We start from the raw sequence: 25,320 nt of genomic DNA, 5'->3' as shown, positions 1-25,320 counted from the left end.
AGCTGCCCTCACCCGTGCCAGCCCCCAGCATGTTCCCTTGTTAAATTATGCATATGCTAATGAAGTGTGAAAATCAGCCAAATAACAACTCTTTCTAATCATTTAAGGTCCCAAGAGCAAAAGAGCTTTTTTCTCTTTTCTTAATTTTGGGGTGGTTGTTATGATTTGCAAGCCAATCGGAAGCACAATTCTCTGGGTGTTTCTCTTCTCCCAGTTCCCTTCCACAGAAATGAGGCTAATTGGCATTCTCACTTCTACCTCAAGTGAGAAGAGTCTTCTGGAAAACCAGTGACCTACTGTGCCCTTTTCATTTGCATCTGGGACTGGATAATCCATAGTTTTACATGCATACACAGAGCAGTCCCGAAGGGCAATTAACTAGACTAAATTATTTCCTGCCCCCTGGAGAGCCAGTGTTTGAGAACATCCCCCCAGAGATGGTGCATGCCAAGGCCCTTGTGTTGTGATTACATTTTACCTTTACGTTCCAGTCATCAGCTCTGAGTCTTTGCCAGTCCACCTGTTATCCTTAAGACCTAGTAATGTTGTCCGATTTCCTGTTCTGACCCCGCCTCCCTCTCTGACCATCTTCTATCCCCTCCTCCTCATCACTTGCCTTGTACCACCTTGGGTCCTTTGGATGCAGCTCTTGGCTCATCTTGAAAAGCTTTATCCACACACCTTCATGTAGCTTCTACCAATTCTTCAGGTCTCAGCTCCCTTGTCACTCTTGAGAGAGGCCAACCCTGACCATCTAGTTAATGCTGAATCCCATCCATCATCATCATATGTCATCCCCTTTTTATTCTGTACGGAGCCCCAATCACTGATTCCATTCCATTCCTTGGATTTATTGCCTCTTTTTCCTTGAGGGCAGGGGACTTTGACTATCTCTTTTGTTGCCATTATCACTAGAGCCCAGCACGTGCCTGGCACACAGGAAATTGCAATAAATGTCTTTGTTTAAATCATTGGTGTTTTTCAACTATCTCTGAGCAGTTTCTCACATTGTATAAGGTTTTGTTTCTCTGGCTGTTTTACCCTAGATGATTTGTTCCTCTAAGGAAGGGAATTTGTTGTATTCATCTTTGTTTTACACATGGAGCACGCATGTCAGTTATGCTGTTAATACAGACTGTTACTTGGCTCCAAAATCCTTGATGATAGGGGGTATTTCACTGAAGGTTTTACAGAGAAACTAGGTGGGGGAAGTACGTCACATACCCCCTCGTCTCTTGTCTCTCTCCTGTGGCTTGCCCGTGTGCCACTCAAGTTTCATGTATTTTCTCCCTGCTGCTCACCTACACATCCACTCAGAAATACCCTCTCCTCGCCCCCCCACCCCCGCCTTTGTCCTGAGAAAATCAGCTGTTGCCCTCAGATTCCACCCTACACAGCAAAACAAAAGTCTCCTAGTGATCTGAACAGCGGCCACCTTTTGTTCTTCAAGCATATTCCGTAGGGACCTGAGTTCATTCCAACATATTTGAATGAATAAATCACAGCATAGATGTTATCTCGGTCCCCACTGATCTGAGGCCTTCTTTCATTTTATTCATTTATTCAACAAATACTTATTAATGTTTGTGCCAGGTGCTGGGGATACAACAGTGAGCAAGATTGATTTCCTGATGCTCAGGTCTCTGGGAGAAGAAATTCAGGAGGATGAATGAATATAGAGGTTTGTGTGAGTCTAAACTCCAAAATAGAGAGGTTTGCCTCTGCTGCTACAAGAGATCTAATTGTAAACCAAAGGATCAGATTTAAAGAGTACCCCCTCAGCACCGATTTTAAAGTGCTTTTCCACACCTTCTCATGCTAAGACTCTAGGTTTCTCTGTCCAAATTCGACATCTCTACACTGGAGAAAAATTCGTCTTTTTTTGAACCAGGAGGTGCTTAAAAAAAATGAGGTTTGTTGGGTGTGGAAATGACCATCACCTCTAAAATTTGAGCAGAGGAATCCGAAGCTGAACTGTGTTTTTCAGAGGTTCACAGGGATTTTTTTACTTTCTCTTTCAAAACACACAAAATAGATGTCTAAATGCAATGGAAGCCAGTGTGTAGCTGAGCCACACAAGGAAGCCGAAATCAACTCCCAAGATGCTGCCACAACAGCCTGAAGGGGGAGAGAGGGACAGATTCCCCTGTCACCAGCTGGGAGAGCAGGCTTCTCCCAAGCCTGCTCAGTTTTAGCATTGCCTCCTAGAGCAGACACTGGAAAAAGAGCGTACTACTCTGCTCCTTACTACAGTGACTAGGAGAGGGAGAGATGGAGTGGTCGGCTCAGAGATGTTTCCTGTTACTAAAGCAACATGATCCCACCTGTCAAGGTTTGAGCTTGCAGAAAAAGACAGGGGTCAGAAACTAGGAGCACACGACCTGAACTCTACCTCCAGGTCGCTGATGTGTGGCTTGTAGAGAGGGGATGGGATTGAGGGAGCAAAGACTCTGAGGGCTGACTGGGTGCCAGGTCTGGGATTAGCTCAATGTTTGAATATTTTTTCATGAGCTGCTAGCATTTAAAAATCACAGTACTTAAGACAGACCCATATTTCCATCTTCCTTTGAAAACTCTGATCCTCTGGCCACAGTGAACACACAGATCCTTTGTTACCCACAACTGGCTGCAGGAGGGCAGCAGTTGCCCTCCCATAGGTCATGCTTGAGGCTCAGGGCTGCTGTAAGTCTCCTCCTAGCCTGCTCCATTCCTAGAAATGACCTGCCTAGCATCAGAGCTTGCATCCCCCCAACACACACACACGGGAAGGAAAATAACTGAATGGCTCTAAGCACTGGTTTTGTTTATTTGTTTATCTTTAAATATTTTATTTATTTATTCATGGGAGACACAGAGGCAGAGACATAGGAAGAATGAGAAGCAGTCTCCCTGCGGGGAGCCTGATGCAGGACTCAATCCCAGGACCCCGAGATCATGACCTAGCTGAAGGCAGACGCTCAACCACTGAGCCACCCAGGTGCCCCTATTTGTTTGATTTTTGACAGACATTCAATCCTAGATCTGCTAGTAAAGAGCCAAGTGGCTTTGGACAGATTGTCCCGATGCTTCCATTCTTCATCTGCAAAATGGACATTTGTTATAATAAAGGACTTCATAGAATTGTAAGGGATGAACAAAATAAACTCTATAAGACATTATGCATTAGACTGGGCTTATGATAAGCATAAAGTAAATAATTAGTGTTATTGTTGTTAGCTGGGTCATATAGAGAAGTCTTCTGAGATGGTTGAAATAAAGAACATTTAAAAAAACACTTTAGAGGTCCTATTATCTTATTGCTTTCTAGAGTCTTCTTTCTCTGAAGACTGATCTCTAATTAAGAAGGGACTTGCTAGGTCACATCATAGTCAAGTGTGTCTTTCCTTTTTTCTCTGCTGCTTTGGGGGGCTGTGGGAAGAGGCAGGGGAAATGGAATCAAATCATGCCTCTCCAGATGATACTGAAAAGCATTAACATGGGTGAAGGAATAAAACCATTTGTTAAAAGAAAACACACGTGCACGCTAAGAGGTTGTAAACTAAGACCTCAGAGCAAGTAGAGGGCAATATAACTATCTTCAATTGCCTGTAAGTAACCCGGCTCCCCAAGAATAGCACTTTGGTGGTGATTATCAGTAGTTCCACAGGTGGATGGAGTGCCGTGGCAGCCAGGAGTTTCAGGAAATGGCAGTGTCTTCCTTATCAGGATGTGGGATAAACAGGAAGGTGCCAACTTCATAAATGGTATCTGGCTGACTGTCTCGGGGAGCACTTAACTTGACAACCTGGGTGAACCACAGTAATGGACTTAAAGTAGCCTTTACTGATGCGTGTGCCACAGGAAAGTGGAGAATCGGGGGGAAGATTGAGGAGGGGGCTGTTGTAGTGTTGTAGTAAAGTTCCGAGGTGGCCCTGGTGAGGGGGCTCTTCTCAAAAGTATTCTACACAGTGGTGAGCGAGTTTTGTTTTCTGTTGGCTTCTCTCTCGGCAATCATAACTTTCACAAGTTGATTCTCCATCCCCTTTTATTCATTTCTGAATTTTTCTAACTTAGGTATGTCCATTCCTAAAATTTCATGATTCTGACTTGTCAGTATGTCTAAGACTGAACTTATCAGGAAACTGGCATTCTGTAAAGTTAAGGTAATGGAACCTTTTCCTGCAAGATGGTGATTATCCTCCTTTATAGAAAAATGAACAATGTTTTAATATCTGTTTGGCAGTCATTCTTATTAAGAGCTAAGATCTAGGAGAAAATAAGACATGAAGATGTGTTAAAATGCTTATCAGTTGCATCTAACACTTATTTAATAGTAAGGACCAACATAGTTAAATTATGTATATTTGGAATTCCAATTCTTAATTGATGTTAATTCTAATTTACTAAATTATGGAGTTATGATATTTACTAAAGATATGAATATGATAAGATTGTACTGGAAGAGATGTCCCAAGGAGTGTTGTCTTGAATCAACTTTCTAGCAGCACTCCTGGTGCTAATATGTTTCTTAATTAAGATAGATCTGATTCAAAGCAGTTTTTCAGGGATATGAAAGCATCCTTGACAGAAAAGTAATGACTACATTTCTTACATGGACACATCAAAATTCATTGTATTAGGGGACTGAGACAGTATTTTCAGTTTAGTTTTAATTACTATCATTCCATATGGAATTCCAGACAAATAGATTGATAGATTGAACAATTGATTGATTTTTCACTGAGAAACTGGGAGTTGAATGCAACTTGGGGGAAGATTAGATGGAATAATTCCATTTTCTTATTTTTATTTAAAGGATAAAGCCTGTGGCACAACATCTTCTTCCATGGTGGGCCAACTTCTGTAGATCCAGGAATTATTTACTGAACACACAAAGCAAGCACATACTGGACAATGCATGCACACCTATCTTATTTTTCTCTGATAATCTCTTGATGTGATAAGTTATTACTGTGGTTCACTAAGGCAGAAACACCACATCTTGATCCTTCTGTCCTCTAACCAGATAGTGCCAAAGTTTCCCAAAGCCCGGAAACAGAATTAATATTGAGTGATTCAGGTCCTTGGTCCTGAGAGAGTGTGTTGGCTGTGCACAGAAAATCACCACACCTGCTTTCCCAGAGCCTATGATATTTCCAATGGTAGCTTCAGAAAATCTTCATTTAAAAAAAAAAAAAGAAAATCTTCATTTCAGTTCAGCTGTTAACATAGTGCAGCCAGCATCCTAAATTAAGCCTGGAGATGAGACTACAGCCACGCATACATCTGTAATTGAAATAGATCACAAATTGTATTAAATACTCTTCTATCACACAGCTTCCAGTAGCTGTATAATATGCCCTTTAATTTATTTAACATGGCCTCTATTCTTAGGTGCTTGGTTGTTTCCAGTTTTTCCATATCTTAACTTTTACTGTATCTACATCGTTTTGATATTAGGGAGAAATTTCCTAAAAGATAAATTTGTATCAGAACATGTGACAGCAGTTTTAAGGATTTTTTTTCTGTATGAATATATATTAACCTAAAACCCTGTTATATCCACATTTCATTTCACTCTCCCCCTTTTCTGTGTTTCCTCATCTCTTTCTCTCCCTCCGTCCATCCCCAACACACACACACACACACACACACACACACACCCTGACTCTAATTGGTTAAGTCAGTCATTTAATGTAGGGAAATAATAAAGCATCCAGACATATGTGAAGGTAGTCAGCATACATAAAGTATAGGTTGGAAAACTATAAGCCAACCACATTAAAATAATTAGACAAGAAGAAAACAGCTGTTGAGATGTTAGGTTTGGAGGATCTCCTGCCTTTTGCTACAGTGTGATTTGTGCGATAAGTAAGGTGTCATTGTGGAGGAGTAAGGCGGTCCTTGGGAGGTCAGGCCAAAGTATTACTTGCTTTGGACTTTGTAACTTGACTGTAGGTTGGTGAGAGATTATGGGTATGCCACAGGCATAGCTGCTTTGAATGAAAACTTCTGGATCTTGGCCTGCTAGGTGAATACTGAAATGCATATTCTAAATGTAGGGTGGGTGCAGGTATCTTTATTTTGATTTGAAGTAGTATGTTAAGGTCATCCATAGCTGTAAGAGAGTCCTGCTTCTATTATGATGTTGGATGGTGAAGAATCTGTAATGATCCAGGATTCACTTCATTCACAGCACTTTCCTTCACCCTTTATTTGAACCTCAGCTGGATTTGATCTGGCTCAAATGAACTGTTTTCATGAAATATAATATTAAGGCAACATTGCTTCTATGAAACACTGTGGTAGATTGAAAGGAAAATTCCTGTTTCCACTGGTAATAATTAAACAATGAATACTCTTTGCCTGAAACTTTTGTTTTTTAATTCACATCCTTATGTTCTATTTTCAGGAAAAATGTCTTGCCTGGGTATTATATAGAGCCAGGCGATGAGATAAAATCTGAAATGCTTGCCTGAGCATCACTTTTCCAAATATCCAGATGTTTGCATTCATGCAGACTAAATGTCCAGGTGGTCAAGTGACTGCACACATTTGAATAGCTGGCAGCAGACAGGCAGCCGTAGTGCCCAGGCGTTCTTTTTGAAGCATGTAACTCAGTAGACACACTTTCACATCTGTTTCTGATATGAAACAGAGAGAGGCCGAGTAATGTGGCTAAGAGCAGAGTTTCAGACTTAGACCTGGACCAACACCCTGACACTGCCATTACTAGCTGTGTGATTTGGGGACGGGTTTCCTTAGTGTGTCTGTGTTAGTTTCCTGACTTATAACACGGGGAGACCAAGACTTCTATCAGGGTGGTGTTGGGTATGTGAGTGAAGTAATGCGATATGAGGAGGTTAGCACAGTCCAGAGCAAATAATAAGTTCTATCAGTAGTGTAAACTGCACTCACTGTCCTCATCAGCTGGGATGTGGGTGAGGATCGGAAGGAAGATGGGAAATACATGGTTGAGGGAATGAATGAATGAATGAATGAATGAGCACCAGCAGTGCATCCCTGTTCTAGATAGTATTTGAGGTAGCCTCTGAAGAACAGGTGGAGACAGAAAGAGAAAGAAAGTTGTTATGGACCAGCAATTGGGAAAGAGAATGCTAAACTCAAAGCATAGTGACTAATTCTCTTTTTGTTTCAAGTATTCAACAGGCATTTGAGATTCCTTTCTGGCCAGGCACCAGAGCAGTCTGGGGTGTTTGATGGGTATGAGGAATAATCTACCTCTACAGCATAGAGTGGGGAGAGGAATATGCCAAAGATAAGGGTAGAAGACGTTGTACTTAGAGTTTGGGTTTTATTCTGGCAAGTTGAGGAGATTACTTTGGCTCTTGGACAGGCAGCCTGTAAAGTCAACCAGTGCTTGCTGCAACATCCTTTCCACTCCCGGTACCTTAGTGTCTGGCAGTAGACAGTCAGCAAACAGTGGTTCTTAAAGAAGATAGAGATTATCATTTTTAGTTGATCTTATTATTACTTTTCTGATCATATATTCAAGATTTCAAAATATAAAATATCCCACAATCAATTCACTGACTCATTCATTCCATAGGTATTTATTAAACATGTAGTTTCCCAGATTTTGTGCTAGGCGCTGTTCCCAAAGATAATTAAAACTTCGTTGCCTCCACAGCTCTGCAAAATGTTCACATAATAGGTCCAAAATAAATTATAGCTCCAGAATAAAGGAACAAATGTTTTACTGTAGGAGAGAAAATCTCCTATTACATTACTTTTTGTAACTTTGTTTTTCTAAAAAACAGTTAGATTGAGCCAATTTATGAAATACATACAAACCGCCTAATTTAGTGTCCAGGCTCTCCAGTTCTAACAAAAACCTAAATGTACCCACGATACTCAGTAGCAGACTTCACCTTCATCCTTAGCTTTGTCCATATTAATTGATTAATAATCCGGGAAATTATACTATCTATTCCAGGCACTGGACTCCACAGAGGGAGGGAGGTCCACATCTGCCTTCTGCAGAGCCTGCAACATTTCCAGCAATAGCATCTGAAAATCTTTATTTCAGTCTAGCTGATTATGCATTGCAACCTGAGCCATAAATTGAACCTGGGGATGAGACTATGACCAAGGGTGCATCCGTAATGTTTATGAGCTATAAGGTCATTGCAGAAAACAGCAAGAAACATAGTTGTAATAGACTGTTGGCCTCTAAGGAAATTATTAATTAAATTTTATCTTCTCCCCGGCATGCTTCAGTGCCACTACTATGAGTCTTTAGACCTGAGGAAAGTACAGCTCGGTGATAACTGGCCTTATCGTCAGGCTGGCAGTCATTTAATATGCTCCTTTGTCTGACACCAATCACGAACTGCAGTGTGGGATGTCAAGGTTTCTGCAAATGCCAATAGCACGCCTCACTGTTCATCAGGCCCAGGGTTCAGATCTCATGATAGAAAATCCAAGAGTCAACAGTGAGCATAGCAATCCGTTTTCTGGAAATGAGGAGTGGGTACGGTCCCCTTTCCAGCATGCAGCCCCTTCAGTCTCCAGTGTTATCTCCAAAAGAGCTAAAATCACTTTCAAAAGACCAAGGGAAAAGAAGCTCAAGCATCACTGTGTTGACACCATCTAGGTGGAGTGCTATTTTTGAGTCTCTGACTTGAGGTGCAGACTTCATGAGGAAAATCAGAGCTGAAATGTCATTTCCAGCTACTTTCTTGGAGAGATTTCCCAGATGGATTGGCTCAGCCCACGAATCAAATGGCATTTTTGTTATTGTTCGTAACTGCTTGCTGTGTCAGCCAGCTGTGTGCATCCTGCCTCACACTGGATCCCCCACATTAAATGTTTTCTGATCAGCTGGCAGCCATGCTGAGGACCCACAAAGCAGATTGGAGTCCAGCCCTGTTTTTCCATAGATGGGTGGACCTGCTCCACTAATGGGGATTTAAGCATCTTCATTTCAGGCAAGACAGCAGGTAGAGAATGTAAGGCACAGATGTATTTCATTAGATTCTCAGTTTTCCAAATCAGCACTTAAACATGCCTTCTGTGGCCCAGCTTTGTATTTTGATACCACAGTCACTTGCCCCTGCTTTATGTTTGATCCACTGACCTATCTCCAAAGTTGTCTTTGTTATGGAAAACTCATGATAAAGCCTGGGAGGAATGAACATTTAACTCTAGAGATCTCAACTGAGTGCCTGAAAGGCATGATGCTGTATGCCATCAGTAAGGCCAAGAGTGAAGAAGACATATTCCCTAGGAAGAAGAAAATCAAGAAGTGACAACACTGGCAATAGCTGTGATAATTTGGCTCCAATGGCCTCCACATAGGGTGAATAGTTGAGGTCTGCAGCCCGTGTGCAAATCATGTTCCCATCTTCATTACAACCTTCCTGATCGTGCCATACTCCTGGATAGTCTCCTTGGAAACACACTAGTGCAGATGTTTAGGGTTAACAGAGCTTTATTATCTGTATTGCAGTTTCATAGAGGAGTCTGGTCCATTCTGTAACTAAGAATTATTGTAAGGTGATCTGTTTTATGAAACCTGATATGCTCTAGGAACATTTCAGGCAGGGGATTGATAGCAGAGCTTAGTTTCAGTGGAGCTGTCACCAGACCAAGGTAGTAAATTGGCATCAGGAATGCTGGAACCTGTAGGTTTGCCACTGCCTGAGGAAGAAAAATAATTTAGCCTTGGCAATGTTTCTGGTCCTGTACAACTCTCATGGAAGCTCAGGCTCTTAAAATGGAAGGTATGTTGAACCCTTACCTTGTCCAACATCCTGCCATTTGTATGAATTCCTTCCAACATTTCCCTGCTGAATGATCATCCAGTTTTCCATGAATATCCTCAGTGCAGAAAAGTTTCATCCCTCATAGCAGTGCATTCATTTATGCTTAAATATTTATGTTTATTAACATATTAGGCATTACTGAAGAAGTCGGTTTAATCAATTTTACCTGTTATTTTAGGCCCAAAAATATATAAAATCTAAGATGTATATAGGTCACTTTTTGTTTTCTAAATTGTGCAAAGATAAATTGTGAATAGTTCAGTATGGGTCACAGCCTGGTACTATCACTAATTTCAGCAGTGATACTTGTAGATTTTTTATTTACCTTTTTTTATTGTGGTAAATAATATATAACATAAAATACATAATATATGCCGTGTTAACCATTTTTCAGTGTACAATTCAGTGGCATTAATAACCTTCATAGTGTTGTGCAACTATTACCACCATTTCCAGAAATTTTCGTCATCCCAAACAAAAACTGTGTACCCACTAAGTGATAATTTGCCATTTCTCCTTCCACCTAGCCTCTGGTAACTTCTAATATATTTTCTGTCTCTATTAATTTACCTATTCTAGATGTTTCATAACAGTGGAATCCTATAACAATTGTACTTTTGTGTCTGACTTCATTCAGTTAGCCTAATATTTTCACGGTTCATCCATGTTATAGCATGTCTCAGAACCTCATTCCTTTTGATGACTAAATAACATGCCATTCTATACTAGGTTTTGTTTTTCCACCCATCTGTTGGTGGATATTTATGGTGTTTTCACCTCTTGGCTATTGTGATAATGCTGCATGAACATTGGTGTATAAGTATCTGTTTAAGTACTTGCTTTCAATTCTTTGGGGTATATTCACCTAGCAGTGGAATTGCTGGGTTGTATGCTTATGTAGATATCCAGTTTTCTCATGGTCATTTGTTGAAAAGACTGTCTCTTCCCCATTGTGTGTATTCTTGGCACTTTTGTTGAAGATCACTGGATCATATATGAATGAGTTTAACTCTGGGATCTCTATTCTGTTTCATTGGTCTCTATGTCTGTTTTCATGCCAGTATCATACTGTTTAATTATTGTAGCCTCATTAATATATTTTGAATTAGGAAGTGTGATCTTTTTTCCTTAAGATTTCTTTGGCTGTTCTGAATCTTTGGTGGTTTTGTTTCTTCAGCTTTTGTAAATGCCATTGGGATTTTAATGGGGAGAGCAACAGATCTGTAGATGTAAATCCCTTTGGGTAGTATGGAAATTTTAACAACATTGTCTTCCTTTGTATGATTACAAGATGTCTTTGCAAATTTTTTTGTCATCTTTAATTTCTTTCATCAGTGTTTTAGAGTTTTCAGTGACTAGTCTTTCACCTCCTTGGTTAAGTGTTTTATTAATTTTTATGCTATTATAAAAGAGATCATTTTCCTTTTTTAAGATTTATTTATTTATTTGAGAGCGAGAGTGTGTGAGCAAGAGAGCATGAACAGAGGGGAGGGACAGAGGGGGAGGGAGAAGCAGACTCCTCACTGAGCAGGGTGCCTAATGTGGGGCTCAATCCCAGGACCCAAGGGCGGTGATATTTGAGCCAAAGGCAGATGCTTAATGGACTGAGCCACCCGAGTTCCCCCAGGATCGTTTTCTTAATTTTCTTTCTGGATCGTTCATTGCTAGTGTGCAGCAATGCACTTTGGGGTGTGTGTGTGTGTGTGTGTGTGTTGGTTTGATATCTTATAACTTTGCTGAATTCATTTATGCTGTAACAGGTTCTTTTGTGGATTCATTAGGGGATTTTTTTTTTTTTTTTTTTTTTTTTTTTAGATATGAGATCAACATAGTTTTGCTTCTAGCTTTCTGATTTGGAGGACTTTCTTTTTCTTACCTAATCACTCTGGCTTACACTTCTAGTACTCTATTAAATAAAAGTGGTGGAGTCAGTATCTTTGTCTTGTTCCTGATCTTAGAGGGAAAGACTTAAGTTTGTGCCATTGAGTACGATGTTTGCTGGCAGTTTTTCATGAGGTTTGAATAGTCCATATGAATTTTAGATTACATTTTTAAAATTTATACAAAATATACCATTGAGATTTTGATAGGGATTGCATTTAATTTGTATATCACTTTGTTTTTTTTTTAAACATTTTATTTATTTATTCATAGAGACACAGAGAGAGAGAGAGAGAGGCAGAGACACAGGCAGAGGGAGAAGCAGGCTCCATGCAGGGAGCCTAATGTGGGACTCGATCCCGGGTCTCCAAGATCACGCCCTGTACTGAAGGCAGCGCTAAACCCGCTGAGCCACCAGGGCTGCCCTGTATATCACTTTGGACATATATACCACCATGTAGTGGTATCATCTGAACAATATTATCTTCCTAACCATGAACACTGAATGTTTTCCCATTAATTTTGGTCTTTGATCTCTTTCAGCAATGTTTTGTTGTTTTCAATATACAAGTCTTGAACCTCTTTGGTTAATTTTAATTCCTAAGTATTTTATATGGTATTGTAAATGGAATTATTTTCTTAATTTTCTTTTTGGATTGCTCATTGCTAGTGTACAGAAATGCAACTGATTTTTTTAAAAAAGATTTCTTTATTTTAGAGAGAGAGAGAGAGAGACTGGGAGCACATGAGTTGAGGGAGGGACAGAGGGAGAGGAAATCTTAAGCAGACTCCATGCTGAGATGGAGCTCATGCTGAGTATGGAGCTCAACACAGGCTGATCCCATGACCTTGAGAGCACGGCCTGAGTTGAAACCAAGAATCAGATACTTAACCAACAGTGCCACCCAGGCACTTCAAATAAAACTGATTTTTGCATGTGTTATTTTGTATTCTGTATCTTTGCTGAATTCATATATGAGCTATAAAAGTTTTTTTTCTGAATTCTTTGGGTTTTTTAGATATAAGATTATGTCATATGAAGGTGGAGGTAGTTTTACTTCTTTCTTTCCAATTTGGGTGGCTTTTATTTCTTTTTCTTACCTAGTTGCCCTGCCTGGAACTTTCAGTGCTGTGTCAAATAGAAGCAGTGGAATGGACATCTTTGTCTTGTTCCTGATCTCAGGGGAAAAATTTTCAGTCTTTACAATAGAGTATAATATCGTTAGAGGTTTTTCCATATATGATCTTTATCCTGTTAGGGAAGGTTTTTATTTTCTATTTTTAATTCATGAATATTTTTCTCATGAAAAGGTGTTGGTTTTTGTTAAATGCTTTTTCTGTATCCATTGAGATCATTTTTTTATCACTGTATTAATGTCTCTTATATTGATAGGTTTTTAGTTATGGAATCACTATTGAAATCTTAGAATCAATCCGATTTCATTGGGATAATCCTTATAATATGCTGCTGAATTTGGTTTTCTAATATACTGTTAAGAATTTTTATATAAATATTTATAAGGAATATTGGTCTGTAGGGTTTTTTGGGTGGGAGAGTTGTAGTGTCTTTGTCTGGCTTTGGTATCACAGCAGTACTGCCCTCATAGAATGAATAAAGAAGTGTTCCCTCCTTTTCAATTTTTTTGAAGAAGTTTGAGAAGAACTGGTATGATTCCTGTTTAAATTTTTGGTAGAATTCACCCGTGCTTTTTTTTTCTAGTCCTGGGCTTTTCTTTGAAAGGTTTTCATTAGTGATTTAATTTCCTTATTTGTTACAAATCTATTCAGATTTTCTATTTCATCTTGAGTCAGTTATAGTAATTCATGTGTTCCTAGGACTTTGTCCAGTTTTCTAGGTTATCTAGTTTGCTGGGGTATAGTTGTTCATAATCCTTATAATCCTTTTTACTCCTCTGAAGTCAATAGTAATGTTAGTGCATTCACTTTTTATATCTGCCATCATGAGGGATTTTTTCCTTGATTTTTTACTAAAATTTAATCTGAGAAGCTTTTTACTATTTAGTCCTGGATCTCAAACTGTATATTTTTAATTTAGTTTATGATAAAAATGTATTACTGGTAGTGACAATAATAGCAATAAAGCTAACATTTAGTAAATGCACTGTGTGTGAAACAGATTACAAATATCATCATTCTTAACTTTTATATTCTATCACTTTTTAGAAAAACAGAAACACAAAGCACGCACCAAGTTAGAGCAAAAACCCCAGAGACTCAAAAAAATGAGATTTCATCTTGCTTATGACTAGTCCAATGCTGGAGTCCACAGAAATCACCAAACTTACAAAATGTTTAGTTGCTCTTATGTTGGCCTATAAGTGCTAAGATATTTTATTTCCACTCATCACTGACATTCCACAGGTTGCTACAAATTTGCCTTGGGGTCAGGGAAAGGGGAGACATTTAAAGGAAGAGATGGTCTATGTACCTAGGCTGTCCTAGGAAGACAGATTATCTGGATATTTCACATTAAAAAACAATCTCACAGCAATTAAATTTGGCTCCTATGGTTAAGATATTTCAGGCAAAGCTGGATCAAGGGGAGACAATTTTCTGTTTAGTTGCTTTATTGTGTATATACGAAACAGATCTTAGACCACTTGCCACAGAAGCAAGTGGAAAGGAAGGCGAAAGAAAGAAGAAAGGAACTTTACTAATCTTTGTCATTGAGTCCACTCACTCTGTGTTCTTTCAGACAACATTTCTTTTGAGAGGTAAGCCATAGTGGATGTGCTAGTACAAGGGAGAATGTGCTCTGCTTGCCCTAGTCAACCAAACTAAATAGGAATTGTAGAAGTGAGCGCATCCCCACAGTTGTAATTTGGTCTGGATCACGTAAACGGCAGTCTGAAAGAAGAGCATGGAGTTTAGCTCTGCTTTGTGCAGACCTTTGGAAAAGATGAAATAAGAAGTTAAAAGAGAAAAGACTCCACCTCTTTAGAATTATATCAGACATATTAATCATGGAAGGTCCAAAAGGACTTGCTACAATACAAATGATGGTGCACAGAATGGTCATTCCCCGTAATAATCCATCGTGTTTTCCAAGTTGTCCTCCATCAGCTGTATAATACTGTTTAATCCCTTATGCTGATTTAAAATTCCATCAGAGGAAAGTAATGTGTTTCTGTTCTGGGGGTTTGCTATGGTAAATGCATTACTGGATTAACTTTATCTTCGCTATTACAGGGGTCTTTGAGGTGCTAACACAATTTTAAAATAAAACAAAACTCGCCTGTTCAAAAATGAGTTTCCCACCTCAGAACTCATTCGTGGTGTTCATTGAGTGGTATCTGATATCTGAAAACCTGAAATCTTGTCCTTTATAGGCAGAGAAACCTTAGCAGTGAAAGGACTGGATAATCACAACCCTCAAATGATCTGGGATCAGTCCAGTTTGAGGCTCAAATGAGGCTTTTATCTTTATTCCTTATTCTTTTGTGTATTAAAATAATTTTCTGATTATGAGCAAGATTGGCTGTTCTTAAATTTTTGTTGCTGCAGAAGTCTTGGATCAAAAGAAATCTCACTGCAGGTCTAAATAAATAAAATAGATGACACTGATGGAGGAGGGAGGAAAAATGCCCCCCTCTTCTTTTCTAGAAGTGGCCCTTGGGGGATTCTGCAGAGCAGGGTCTTGGTTCCATTACTGGAACACATTCCACTAAAGATGAATTCAAATACATAAATACATCCATGTAAGAAGAATTTGAACCATACAGGAGAATATAAACCAAGAAGTTAATATCCCTCTTTTTATCTCCACTCCCCTCTCCAGAGCTCATCATTATGGATCCTCGTTCTATATTTAGAAATAAATACATTTATATTACTAATTGATAAACACTTTTAAAATATTTAAATATATGTTCTATATACATTTAGCTTGATAGGGCAAGGGTTTTTGTGTGGGTTGTTAACTAGTTTATCCCCAGTGTCTGGAAGAGAGTGCCTGATGAATAAACTATGAATAAATGTGGGCTGGATTAGGGACAGAATCAACTTGCAACTTGTTTTTTGTATTCAGCAATAGGTCTTGTGATCTTTCCATTTCAGTATATATGGAGCCATCTTATCTTTTTTTAAAGATTGCATTGTATTTGTAGTGTGGATGTTAACATAATTTAACTCCTATGGAATAATTGCCTATGGAGTAATCTAATTGTTTCCAGTTGCCTACTATAATCAATTCTGCAATGAACGTCCATATAAATGACCTTTTGTGTATTATTTATGGATAAATGACTCCAATGCTTCTGTACAATAGCTTCCTTGAAGTAGGATTTTTGACTCCGAGGTTATATACTTTCTGAGTTTGCGTAAGTGGGTCTTTGGATTTCTCCTTTTTCTGGCCATGAGAACAGAAATAGAATTTGGCTTGGGAGTTCTTTATGGGCCTGAATATGGTTGATATCACCTCCATCTCCATTCCAGTGTCTAGAGCTCAGTCGTTTGGCCTCTCTTAATTGCATGGGCGATTGGGAAATATCGATAAGTTATTTAAGAAAGAATGGAAAGATCGTCTGGTGAGTTTCTAGCATGCCTGCCACGGCAAGGGAATCTAAAACATATTTCTGCCTACTCAGGTACACAGCTAAAACTCGATTCCTGTTGAAGAAGGGAAAAACTGGGTTTGATAGACAACTGATCATCTGCCACTCTATGGACATTTGAGTTTGTAACCTCTCATATAAATCATCTCCAAGACAATGTGTGTTTAAACTGCATGAGTCTTTCCCAAAATTTATATTTAACTGAATTTTAGCCAAATCTGAGTATGCTTCAGGTCAACAGGCTCTCTGTAATTGACCTGAAAATGATTGACAGCAAAAGATAGGTCTTACAAAAAATTAGTAGCACTTGGTTTGCAAGGGATTTATTGTGTTTAGTGATCAGAAGCTGAGACCTTATCACCTGTCTCCAGGTTGTCAAGCCACTTATCATGGTCTTTGAAATTTATGTATTGGTGCTGAGCGATGAATGAACATCAGAGAAGTATTTTACTGCTCATTCGGTAATCCTGACCATTGACGATGGCCAGACCATGAGATTAGACCGCCTCTGGAATTCTGGCACTGGGAGCTTTAAGTCTAAGATACAAGGTTATCTTTGAATGTCCTCCTTCTTCCTCTTTCATCTGATGTTATCACATAATAATCCAGCCAGAATGAAACCTTGGTATGGTTCCTATTTATTTGTATTATCCTTTACACAACAGGAAAGCCTCTGTGGCTTTTCAGAATGCTGAGAAAGGAGCCCTGTGGAGCATGGATGGCCCATCATGCATAAGTAAACTCTGATTTTGATTAATAAAGAATGCCACTGTCCATATGGGGCTTTGTTTCTTTTGTGAAGGTAAACAAACAGATTGCTCTCTGTAGGCTATATTTGGTGGAGAGCTGCAACTCTCTAGAACTGCTTCATCCTTACCCGGCTGCTCCTTGTCCTCCAACCACATTGCACTTTCCTGACTCTTGCTGCGGTGCTGCCACCTCTCCCAGACACCAGCTCCCGTACATTCTTAAGTCCCAGCTCAAATGACAGGTCTTCTGTGTTGATACCCTCCATGCCCCAAAGCAGGTTTATTTGTTCCTTCCACTCTGACCCATTGCCCTTGACATTTTTCTCTAACTATAGTAGTGCATTGTAGGAAATTTGGAAATAGAAACATAAAAGGAGAAAAATGATCTGTTATCACACCATCTAGTAACTTCTGTTAGTATCTTGTTAAGCACCTTTCCAATATATTTAATTAAGTATGTCTCTATGTTTAATTTATTATGTTTCTGTACAAAATGCATAAATATATATGTATACACTATATACACGGTAAAAAACCATCTTTCTTTCTTTCTTTCTTTCTTTCTTTCTTTCTTTTTTCTTTCTTTCTTTCTTTCTTTCTTTCTTTCTTTCTTTCTTTCTCTCTCTCTCTCTCTCTCTCTCTTTCTTTCCCTCCCTCCCTCCCTCCCTCCCTCCCTCCCTTCCTTCCTTCCTTCCTTCCTTCCTTCCTTCCTTCCTTCCTTCCTTCTTGGAGTTCAATTTGCCAACATATAGCATAACACCCAGTGCTCATCCCATCAAGTGCCCCCCTCAGTGCCCATCACCCAGTCACCCGACCCCCCGCCCACCTCCCTTTCTACCACCCCTTGTTCGTTTCCCAGAGTTAGGAGTTTCTCATGTTCTATCTCCCTTTCTGATATTTCCCACTCATTTTTTCTCCTTTCTCCTTTATTCCCTTTCACTATTTTTTATATTCCCCAAATGAATGAGACCGTATAATGGTAAAAAACCATTTTGCACAGTTTTTTACTTAACAGCATATTGTTAGAAACTTGATATAGTATTAAGAATTCTTCTAAAATACAATAGGTTTTTTAGCATCCTGTAATCTTAGGTCTAGGATAATTTTCAAATTACGCTCCTTGTTTTTACATCCAAGTTGTTTCTGATTTTTATTTTGGCTAGTATAACTAATGCTGTGATAACCATTCATTTGGTAAATCTGTGTGTATGTCCCTGATTATTTTCTTAGAATTAACTTTTAGAACTGAAAAAACTAGGTCAAAGATAATACATGCATATTTCTCATGCTTCTGATGGGTTTTGCTAGACTTAATTATAACACTTAGCCAATTGAAATAATTGTGTGTTTACCTGGGTTTTTTTTTTTTGTTTGTTTTTTGGTTTTGGTTTTACGATCTCCCTTGCTTCTAATTGCTCTTGTTTGTACTTATATTGTCTGAAACAGTACCTGGCCTTTAATAGATGGCAATAAATATTGAATAAATGAATGAAGAGTAATATTGGTGGCATGTGGCTCATGACACTTGAAGCTTAGCCATAAGCTAATACAGATCCTATTTTTAAAGCAGTATTTCCCAAGGTGTGTTCCATTCATTAATTCATCAGGAGATATTAATTAGAGTCAGCTATGGTCCTGGACTGCAGTGATTGCTGCCTAAGGTCCTATGCTTACTGTGCTTATGAGTCTAGCAAGGGACTTGGATAAAACAGTTTAATAAGGTATAATGGCAGTTTGTGATAAACATACAAGGAATAAACAGGATGCTGTCACAGAATAGTAAAAAACTTTGGTATGCATCGGAATCCCCTGGAGGGCTTGTTTATACACAAATGGCTGCTCCTCCTGCCCCCAGAGTTTCTGATTCAGCAGGTCTGGAGCAGGGGCAGAAAACTTGTGCTTCTGACAAGTTCCCAGCTGTTGCCTATGCCATTGGTTGGGATCACCCTTTTTGCAATCCACCGTGATAGGCAGTGAGGGATTGAGAAGCATGAGAGAGCGGGTTGCTCCTTTGGTGCTTACAAAAGCTTTGTCTGAAGAGAGGATGGCTAGACAGACACCTGAAGGACAAGAAGCCCTAACGTCTCGTATTTCAGACTGAGACAAGTGCAGATGTCTAGAAACAGGAAAGGTTTGTCTGGTTTAGGAGCTGGGTGGAGGCCAGTGAGGCTGGAAGTTACTGAGGGAGGGAATGGTCAATGTCAGAGTCTCGCAGAAGTGGGTTCAGCATTAGTGGTATGGGAACTTAAGGGCCATGGCAAGGGGGTTGCAATTCACTTGAAGTCAGCCTGAGGACTGCAGGCAGAGAAGGAATGAGATGCAGTTCACATTTTAAGGAGCTTACACTGTACAAAGGAGAAAGGATGGCAAGTTGGCAAGAGTGCTGTTGGAGGGACCAGATTTGGAGGCTGTGACCATGGACTTCGGTGACAGATGAGGTTGGTACGACCCTATGGAGTGTTGGGGAACACGGTGAGAAGGGAATGGACTGAGGCTCTGTTTCACACCCCATCCCCCCAAAAATTTTAGGGAAGCATTGGCTACCTGAAAATCAGAACCCGTTTTTAACCATTGTGCTTTTCAGAATGGAAATGTTCACTGTGAATCCCTAATAAGATATTTTCCCCAGTGCACCTCAGGTTATAAAGTGCTTCACTAGGAGTATTTGCCAAAGCACTCACCACTTCAAAGGTTCTGGCCCTCTTCCAGCCTCCACAGAGTCTTCTGGTAGAAGTTCACTGTGTCCCATATAAGAATGAGCTGTGAGACAGAGCAGTCACATTTCCAGTCAAAGCTGGAGATGGTCTTAGGAGCATGATGCCAGGAGCATCTCTGACTTAGACTGCTTGCCCCAGGCAAAGTATGAATGAAAGCAATGTGCTTATAGATTGGGTGCCTGAAGAGTCTGTGAGCCCTTTGGGATTCCTGGAACAGGTGATATGAGGGGTGCGTGTGACAGTTCAAATTTCAAGCATATGTGAGGCTTCCCTACTTTCTCAGATATGCCTGTTTGGTGGTTGCTTCCTCAACCTAACCATTTAGTGAAGTCCCAACATAAGCAAGGGGCAGCTCAAAAATGCCCCTTAAAGTATTTTGCACCAGTATTGCTTCTGCTAAGCTCCCTGTGGGGTGCCCTAGGGCAGAGGAGGGGTGTGGTGGCTCTCCCCAGTGTGACAGGTACTCCACACCTGTGTGTGTGACTTGGAAGATTTACCTCTCTGAGCCTCGAGTTTGTCTTTCAAAACTGGAAATAGTAAAACTCACCTTAAGAAGTGCTTAAGAGGATTAATGAAATCATTCAGGTAAAGAACTTCAACACATTAGCTATAATAACAGTGGCTCTTGTTATTGGAAAGAATTACATGTTTTCCACTTCACTTTTGGTCAAGTGTTAACTTGGCTCTTTTCAGCTGCAGAAAGCCCCAGACCGCTTTCCTCCTCCCTGTCTGCTGCTTGTTGAAGGATTTATTCACAGCTCTTCTTACTTGGGGTGAAATTTTGCAGGGAGTGATAGTTCTGAAAAACCGTTGTTCCTCTAACCACATGTTAACTTAGAGACATGTTCTCCTGGTTTTTTTCCAGGCATCTTATTCAAACCTAAAAAGACTATCATGAATTTTCTATTTTGGAATGAAATTTGATTATCATCCACAAAATACATCAAAGACTGCTGTGTGATAGAGCAACTTTTCATGAGCTGATAGTTATCAAAGACATCCAAATGTATTTCAGGGATGCACACAAAGTGTGATGAGAGCTTTTCAGGAAACTCCACTGGCTCACTTTCTTTTCCTCATTTCATTATTAGTGACTTACTAATACTCATTTTTTTTCATAAGCACATGTTTAGATACCACCATCTTAAATTAATTCTTTCCTCACTGGATTGTGACAAATGGAGAGTCTAACAAGATCTGTCCAGAAGAGCAGGTCTCAAAACTCTTTGCCAAGGTGATTGTTGGATTTGTAAGTGAGGACATGAGAAACAGTGTTCCAGTTGAAGCTGTTCGGTGTATCATGGTGACTTAATTAAAGTCCTCTTGATAGCTCTTAGGGAGGAATAATGAGTTGCTTTTATCAAGCTTTTTTCCCAGGCACTTCCTGTGGTACAAAATCTGAATTAAGTATCTTCTCTATAAATCTGATGAGGAAACCAAGTTCTAAAAATAATATATGCACTATGGGAAGAATCTAGATTCAAGCTTAGCAGCCAACATGCTAGATGTGAAGAAAGAATTTAAGGTCTTGAGGCTGTCACTTTGGGCACAATGTAACAATGTGACTACTCTCTGCAGGTTAGAGCAGCATGTGTGTCATCATATGTCAGAAGCCAACATTAAGGGATTATAGTCACTTCTCATACTGTTAAGTTGATGTAGTTCTCTCCATATTCTGGCGCCTTCTATTTGATGCAGGCCTCACATAAAGATTCAGTGGAATAAAGATAAGAGAATAAATTTATTACTATGAAGCCTCTGTGAAGTTGTTCTTACCAAAATGAGAGTAATTCCAAAAATTATCCTACTACCAATTGGGAATGCACACACAGTGCCTAGTCATGGGTCTCCTGTGCTCACTCTAGCTAAGGAGAGTGAATGCATTCAGATATCATGTGAAAACGTTTTTTAATTTATAAATGTGGACATTGTGGGTGAGCGATGGCTATTATTTACAACCAGGTGACCTTTTAAAAAATTAATACTAAATTTTCTACAATATATAAAAAGTCCTCATCCATTTAAAACTTAATAATGGATATAGATTTGTTACAAAATAGTGTACGAGACACTTCATAAAACCTTATTTTTTTATGAATCCCCTGTTTACATGTTTTCTACCAAGAGGTTAATCATTTGCTTCATTAACTCTTGTATCTGAGAAGAATGAGTTTCTTAATTGTGTTGCAGTGCAATAGGAGATTAGATAGAGTAACTTAACTTTTTATTAATAACTATGAAGATCTAATAGGATGGTTTAGATAGGAAGGACAGACATACACATGTGTGTGTTTGGTTGGATGGTTTATTTGTCCCTTTCTTCAGAGGAATAGAGAAGAGCCATGCAGATAGACCTCTCCTGGCCAATAGGTGATAGATCTCACCTCCTGAGATCACAAGGACTTGAGTTCTCTTAACTTCAGCAGACACCAGCAGGGCCGGAATGGGGCCTCCACATTCAGCTCCACATTACTGAGTGGAGATGGATAGCGGAGTGTAGTGAACTCAGTCCTGCAGACAGTGGCACAACTGGACAAATATGTGCTGAGGAGCAGGGAGCATGAGCACCAAGAGAGGCCTGCTTAAAGCCGTTTATCCACGAGGGAATGAATAGGTGTCCAGAAATCATCCTTGCATGTGTAATTGCCAATGTGGGCCACCCAGAAGAGTCTTTAGACTGTGTACTTGTTTCAGTTGGAAAGGGATGAAGAAATAACACCCTAACTACTCATGGGGTAGTAGCTTTTCCCAGGCCACTCTGAAGCCCAAGTGATGTGCCCAATGCACATCCATCCCCATGTAAAAGCTTTTGACTGCTCACACCTGCTCTGGGTACATTGCCTCAAAAATGGGCCCACAAGCCTTTTGTCACCTGGCAGCAGCCTCGGATCATGGCACCCTACACACTCCTCCCTACTATTTCTATCTGTCTTGTTCGTCTTTTAACTTGGAATGCCCTCTCTACCTTTCCTCAGAAGGCTGACTTTGTGCCAATCCCTTATGTTCAAATCAGCTTGCTCCTTCTCCGTGTTGAGTTGGTGCCCCTCTCTCTGTGCATCCTGTCACCTGGTACATTTTCTACATTCTCTCCTCTTGGAAGTCTCTCTTCCAAATTATGTTAAAATGATTTCTGTTCTTGTAGAGGAGGTCCCTTGGCTTACCTACGGGTCCCCAGCCCTTAACAGAGTATGTAGCACATGATAAGTGTTTAGCAAGCATTCCTGATGGAAAACTCTGAGAGCCTGCATTGGTATAGTGTTGACTCATGCAGTTAGTGAAAGATTTTCACCGCATTTGGCCTTGCCTGCTTCCTTATGAGCAGCAGAAAAGCTGTTCTCGGAAGCTCCCATTTACTAAACATCAACCAGGAGCTAGGCTGTGTGCCGGCTACTTGACGTGCATTAATGCTCCCTGAATTCACAGAACAATCTTACCACTCTCACCAAGGAAGAAAACTGAGGCTCGGGCAGGTCAAGAACGATTCCTAAGTGTCCTTGACTCCACCACATTGAGAACCTCTCCTTGTGTGTGTTCCTGTTGATAACCTAGTGCATTTCCCTGCCTGTGCCCTGGAGCCATCTCTTTTTCCTCCTTCATGTTTGTTTACTAGACTCAAAGCAGATCACAGAGCAAAAGCACTTTGGATGTTAGTGACAAGGGTGTGAATCCAGAGTTGAAGGCTAATGTTTTAAGTGAGTATTCGGTTAAGGTGGTATTGATTTCTCCCTTCTCTTTGTTATGGCCAAGTGCTCTGGGCAGAAATCTAACAAAACAGGTTCACAGAGCTGCTCTTGGGGCCCCGAGGGTCACAGGTCACTTCCCTGATGTGTGGGGAACCTTAGCCAAATGACAGAAGCTCAACTAGAGAACTTAAAGTGACTGTAGTTAGATAATGGTGTATTCTATCCATGTTAATTATTACCTGCCATCTTGGGACAGGACAGAACTAAACTTGGTCTGGTGTACCTCCCGGAGAGTGATGGTATTTACCAAGACCTTCTGTGAACCCAGAGTCCTTTGCCCACACCAGTTACACCACATTATAATTTCTTGTCTACATCTCTCTCGTCCCTCCTAAGAGTTTCTTAAACACAAGGATTCAGTCTCATGTACCCATTCACTCAAGTCACAACTGTTAAGCACATATTGTACTTCAAACTCCATGCTTAACTGTTTGATGGGTAGAGATGAATACAGTGGATTAGACCAAAGCTCTTAGGTATTTCATTCATCTTGCTAGCCCCAAATTTTAGCCTAGTACCTGGGATGATGAGTTCTGAATGTGTGTTGAGTGCTAACTAAAAGCCTGAAACTGTGCTAAATGCTTCATATTCATTATTTAATCCTCACAACTCTTTATATAGAGCTGCCAGTACATTGATTATTCACATTTAGTAGATGAAGACAGTAAAGCATCAAGAAGATGTTTGAGTGAATTCAGGAATAGTCAAGCCACTGTTCCCACATTGTTGGGTCTTACTGTCCCTTCTTAAAATCTCATATGAAAGATTATTCAACAGCCTGAAGTAAACTCTTCTTGTGTTTTAGCCAACATCATTAACTTTTTTTTCTTTAACATTTTATCCATTGGAGGAATTCTCCTTGTCCCAAGAGCATGTTGTATGAAATCATACCATTCCATTATGTTTAAGTGGCCATTTGGAGTCAGAGCTGTTTAAGAAGAACCATCAAAGATGTCTTTAGGTTGGAAAGTTTAGGTCCCAAGATAAATTGAAATTATACTGCTTGTCAGCTCTTCGCCTGCCTCCTCCCTGTCACAGTTCCAGCACTAGCTCTTTGCAGAGAATTCAGAGCAGTTTGTTGTCTGACATATATCTTAGGTCAGTGATTCCCACCCTCTTTCTCCCTCATCAAGCCAAGGCAGTACTGCTAACATTAAGCATCATGCATTGAACATTCACTACACACTGAGCTTTATGCTAGGAACTTTACATACATTTTCTTATTACTGTAATTAATATTTTCCTTTTTATGGATGAGAGAACTAGGTTCAAAGAGAGAGAGAGATTGAATGTGCCCAAATTTGAGCCTAGATAGTCTGACTTGCACGGTCCACACTCACAATTGGTATACTGTAAATATTGCCATCATTGTCCACGGCAGACTTCAACAGTAATTCTTTACATATGTCTGTTAAGGTGAGGTGAGTGAAGTTTAGAAAGCACCGCTCCCCGCCCTCAGGATAGTTCCAATACATTCCTCACTCACAAAATCACCGCAGAGTATGCAGACCATGCAGATAGTTTCAAATCAAGCTCAAGTTCTGAAGTCTTTCCTGATCTCTCCAACCTCTTAGTCTTTCCCTCCCCTAAGCCTAGAGCACATTTAGATTAAATATTTAATTGACATTTCATTATGCACTGTCTTATTGCCTCTCATCTTCCACTTGGGTATCTTGCCTGCTCTTTGCAACTAATTTGTTAGAGGGCTGAGGGTTCATTCCCTCCCATATGGCACTTGCTGAACATACTATGGGGCATGGACACTTAATCAATGCCCCTTGTTTCCTTAAAGAGTGGCAGGATAATTTATTGGACTCTGAAGGCAGAGAACCTCTGTTCTTTACCTGCGAAGTTACAATGGGTTGCAACTAGTAAAAACTACAAAATTT

At 39.9% G+C, this 25,320-nt stretch overlaps 1 protein-coding gene across 15 annotated transcripts in view; it reads left to right on the top strand.

Annotated features, from left to right (window-relative positions):
- Positions 1 to 25,320, top strand: part of PPP2R2B (protein phosphatase 2 regulatory subunit Bbeta) — a 439,287-nt gene that overhangs the window by 252,988 nt on the left and 160,979 nt on the right. Inside the window, exon 1 of one of the 15 annotated variants that reach the window (XM_072826383.1) lies at positions 1,602 to 1,681. The exons of the other annotated variants lie outside the window; for them this stretch is intronic. Within the exon in view, the coding sequence (XP_072682484.1) occupies positions 1,666 to 1,681 (16 nt within the window). The 5' untranslated portion in view covers positions 1,602 to 1,665. Of the gene's footprint in view, positions 1 to 1,601; positions 1,682 to 25,320 lie in introns of those variants that run through there. 15 annotated transcript variants of the gene reach the window in all.

Source organism: Canis lupus, chromosome 5 (assembly GCF_048164855.1).
Source record: "Canis lupus baileyi chromosome 5, mCanLup2.hap1, whole genome shotgun sequence".
Classification (NCBI taxonomy): domain Eukaryota; kingdom Metazoa; phylum Chordata; class Mammalia; order Carnivora; family Canidae; genus Canis; species Canis lupus.
The sequence above is the reverse complement of the archived record's forward strand: the minus strand, read 5'-3'. Positions and strand labels throughout refer to the sequence as shown.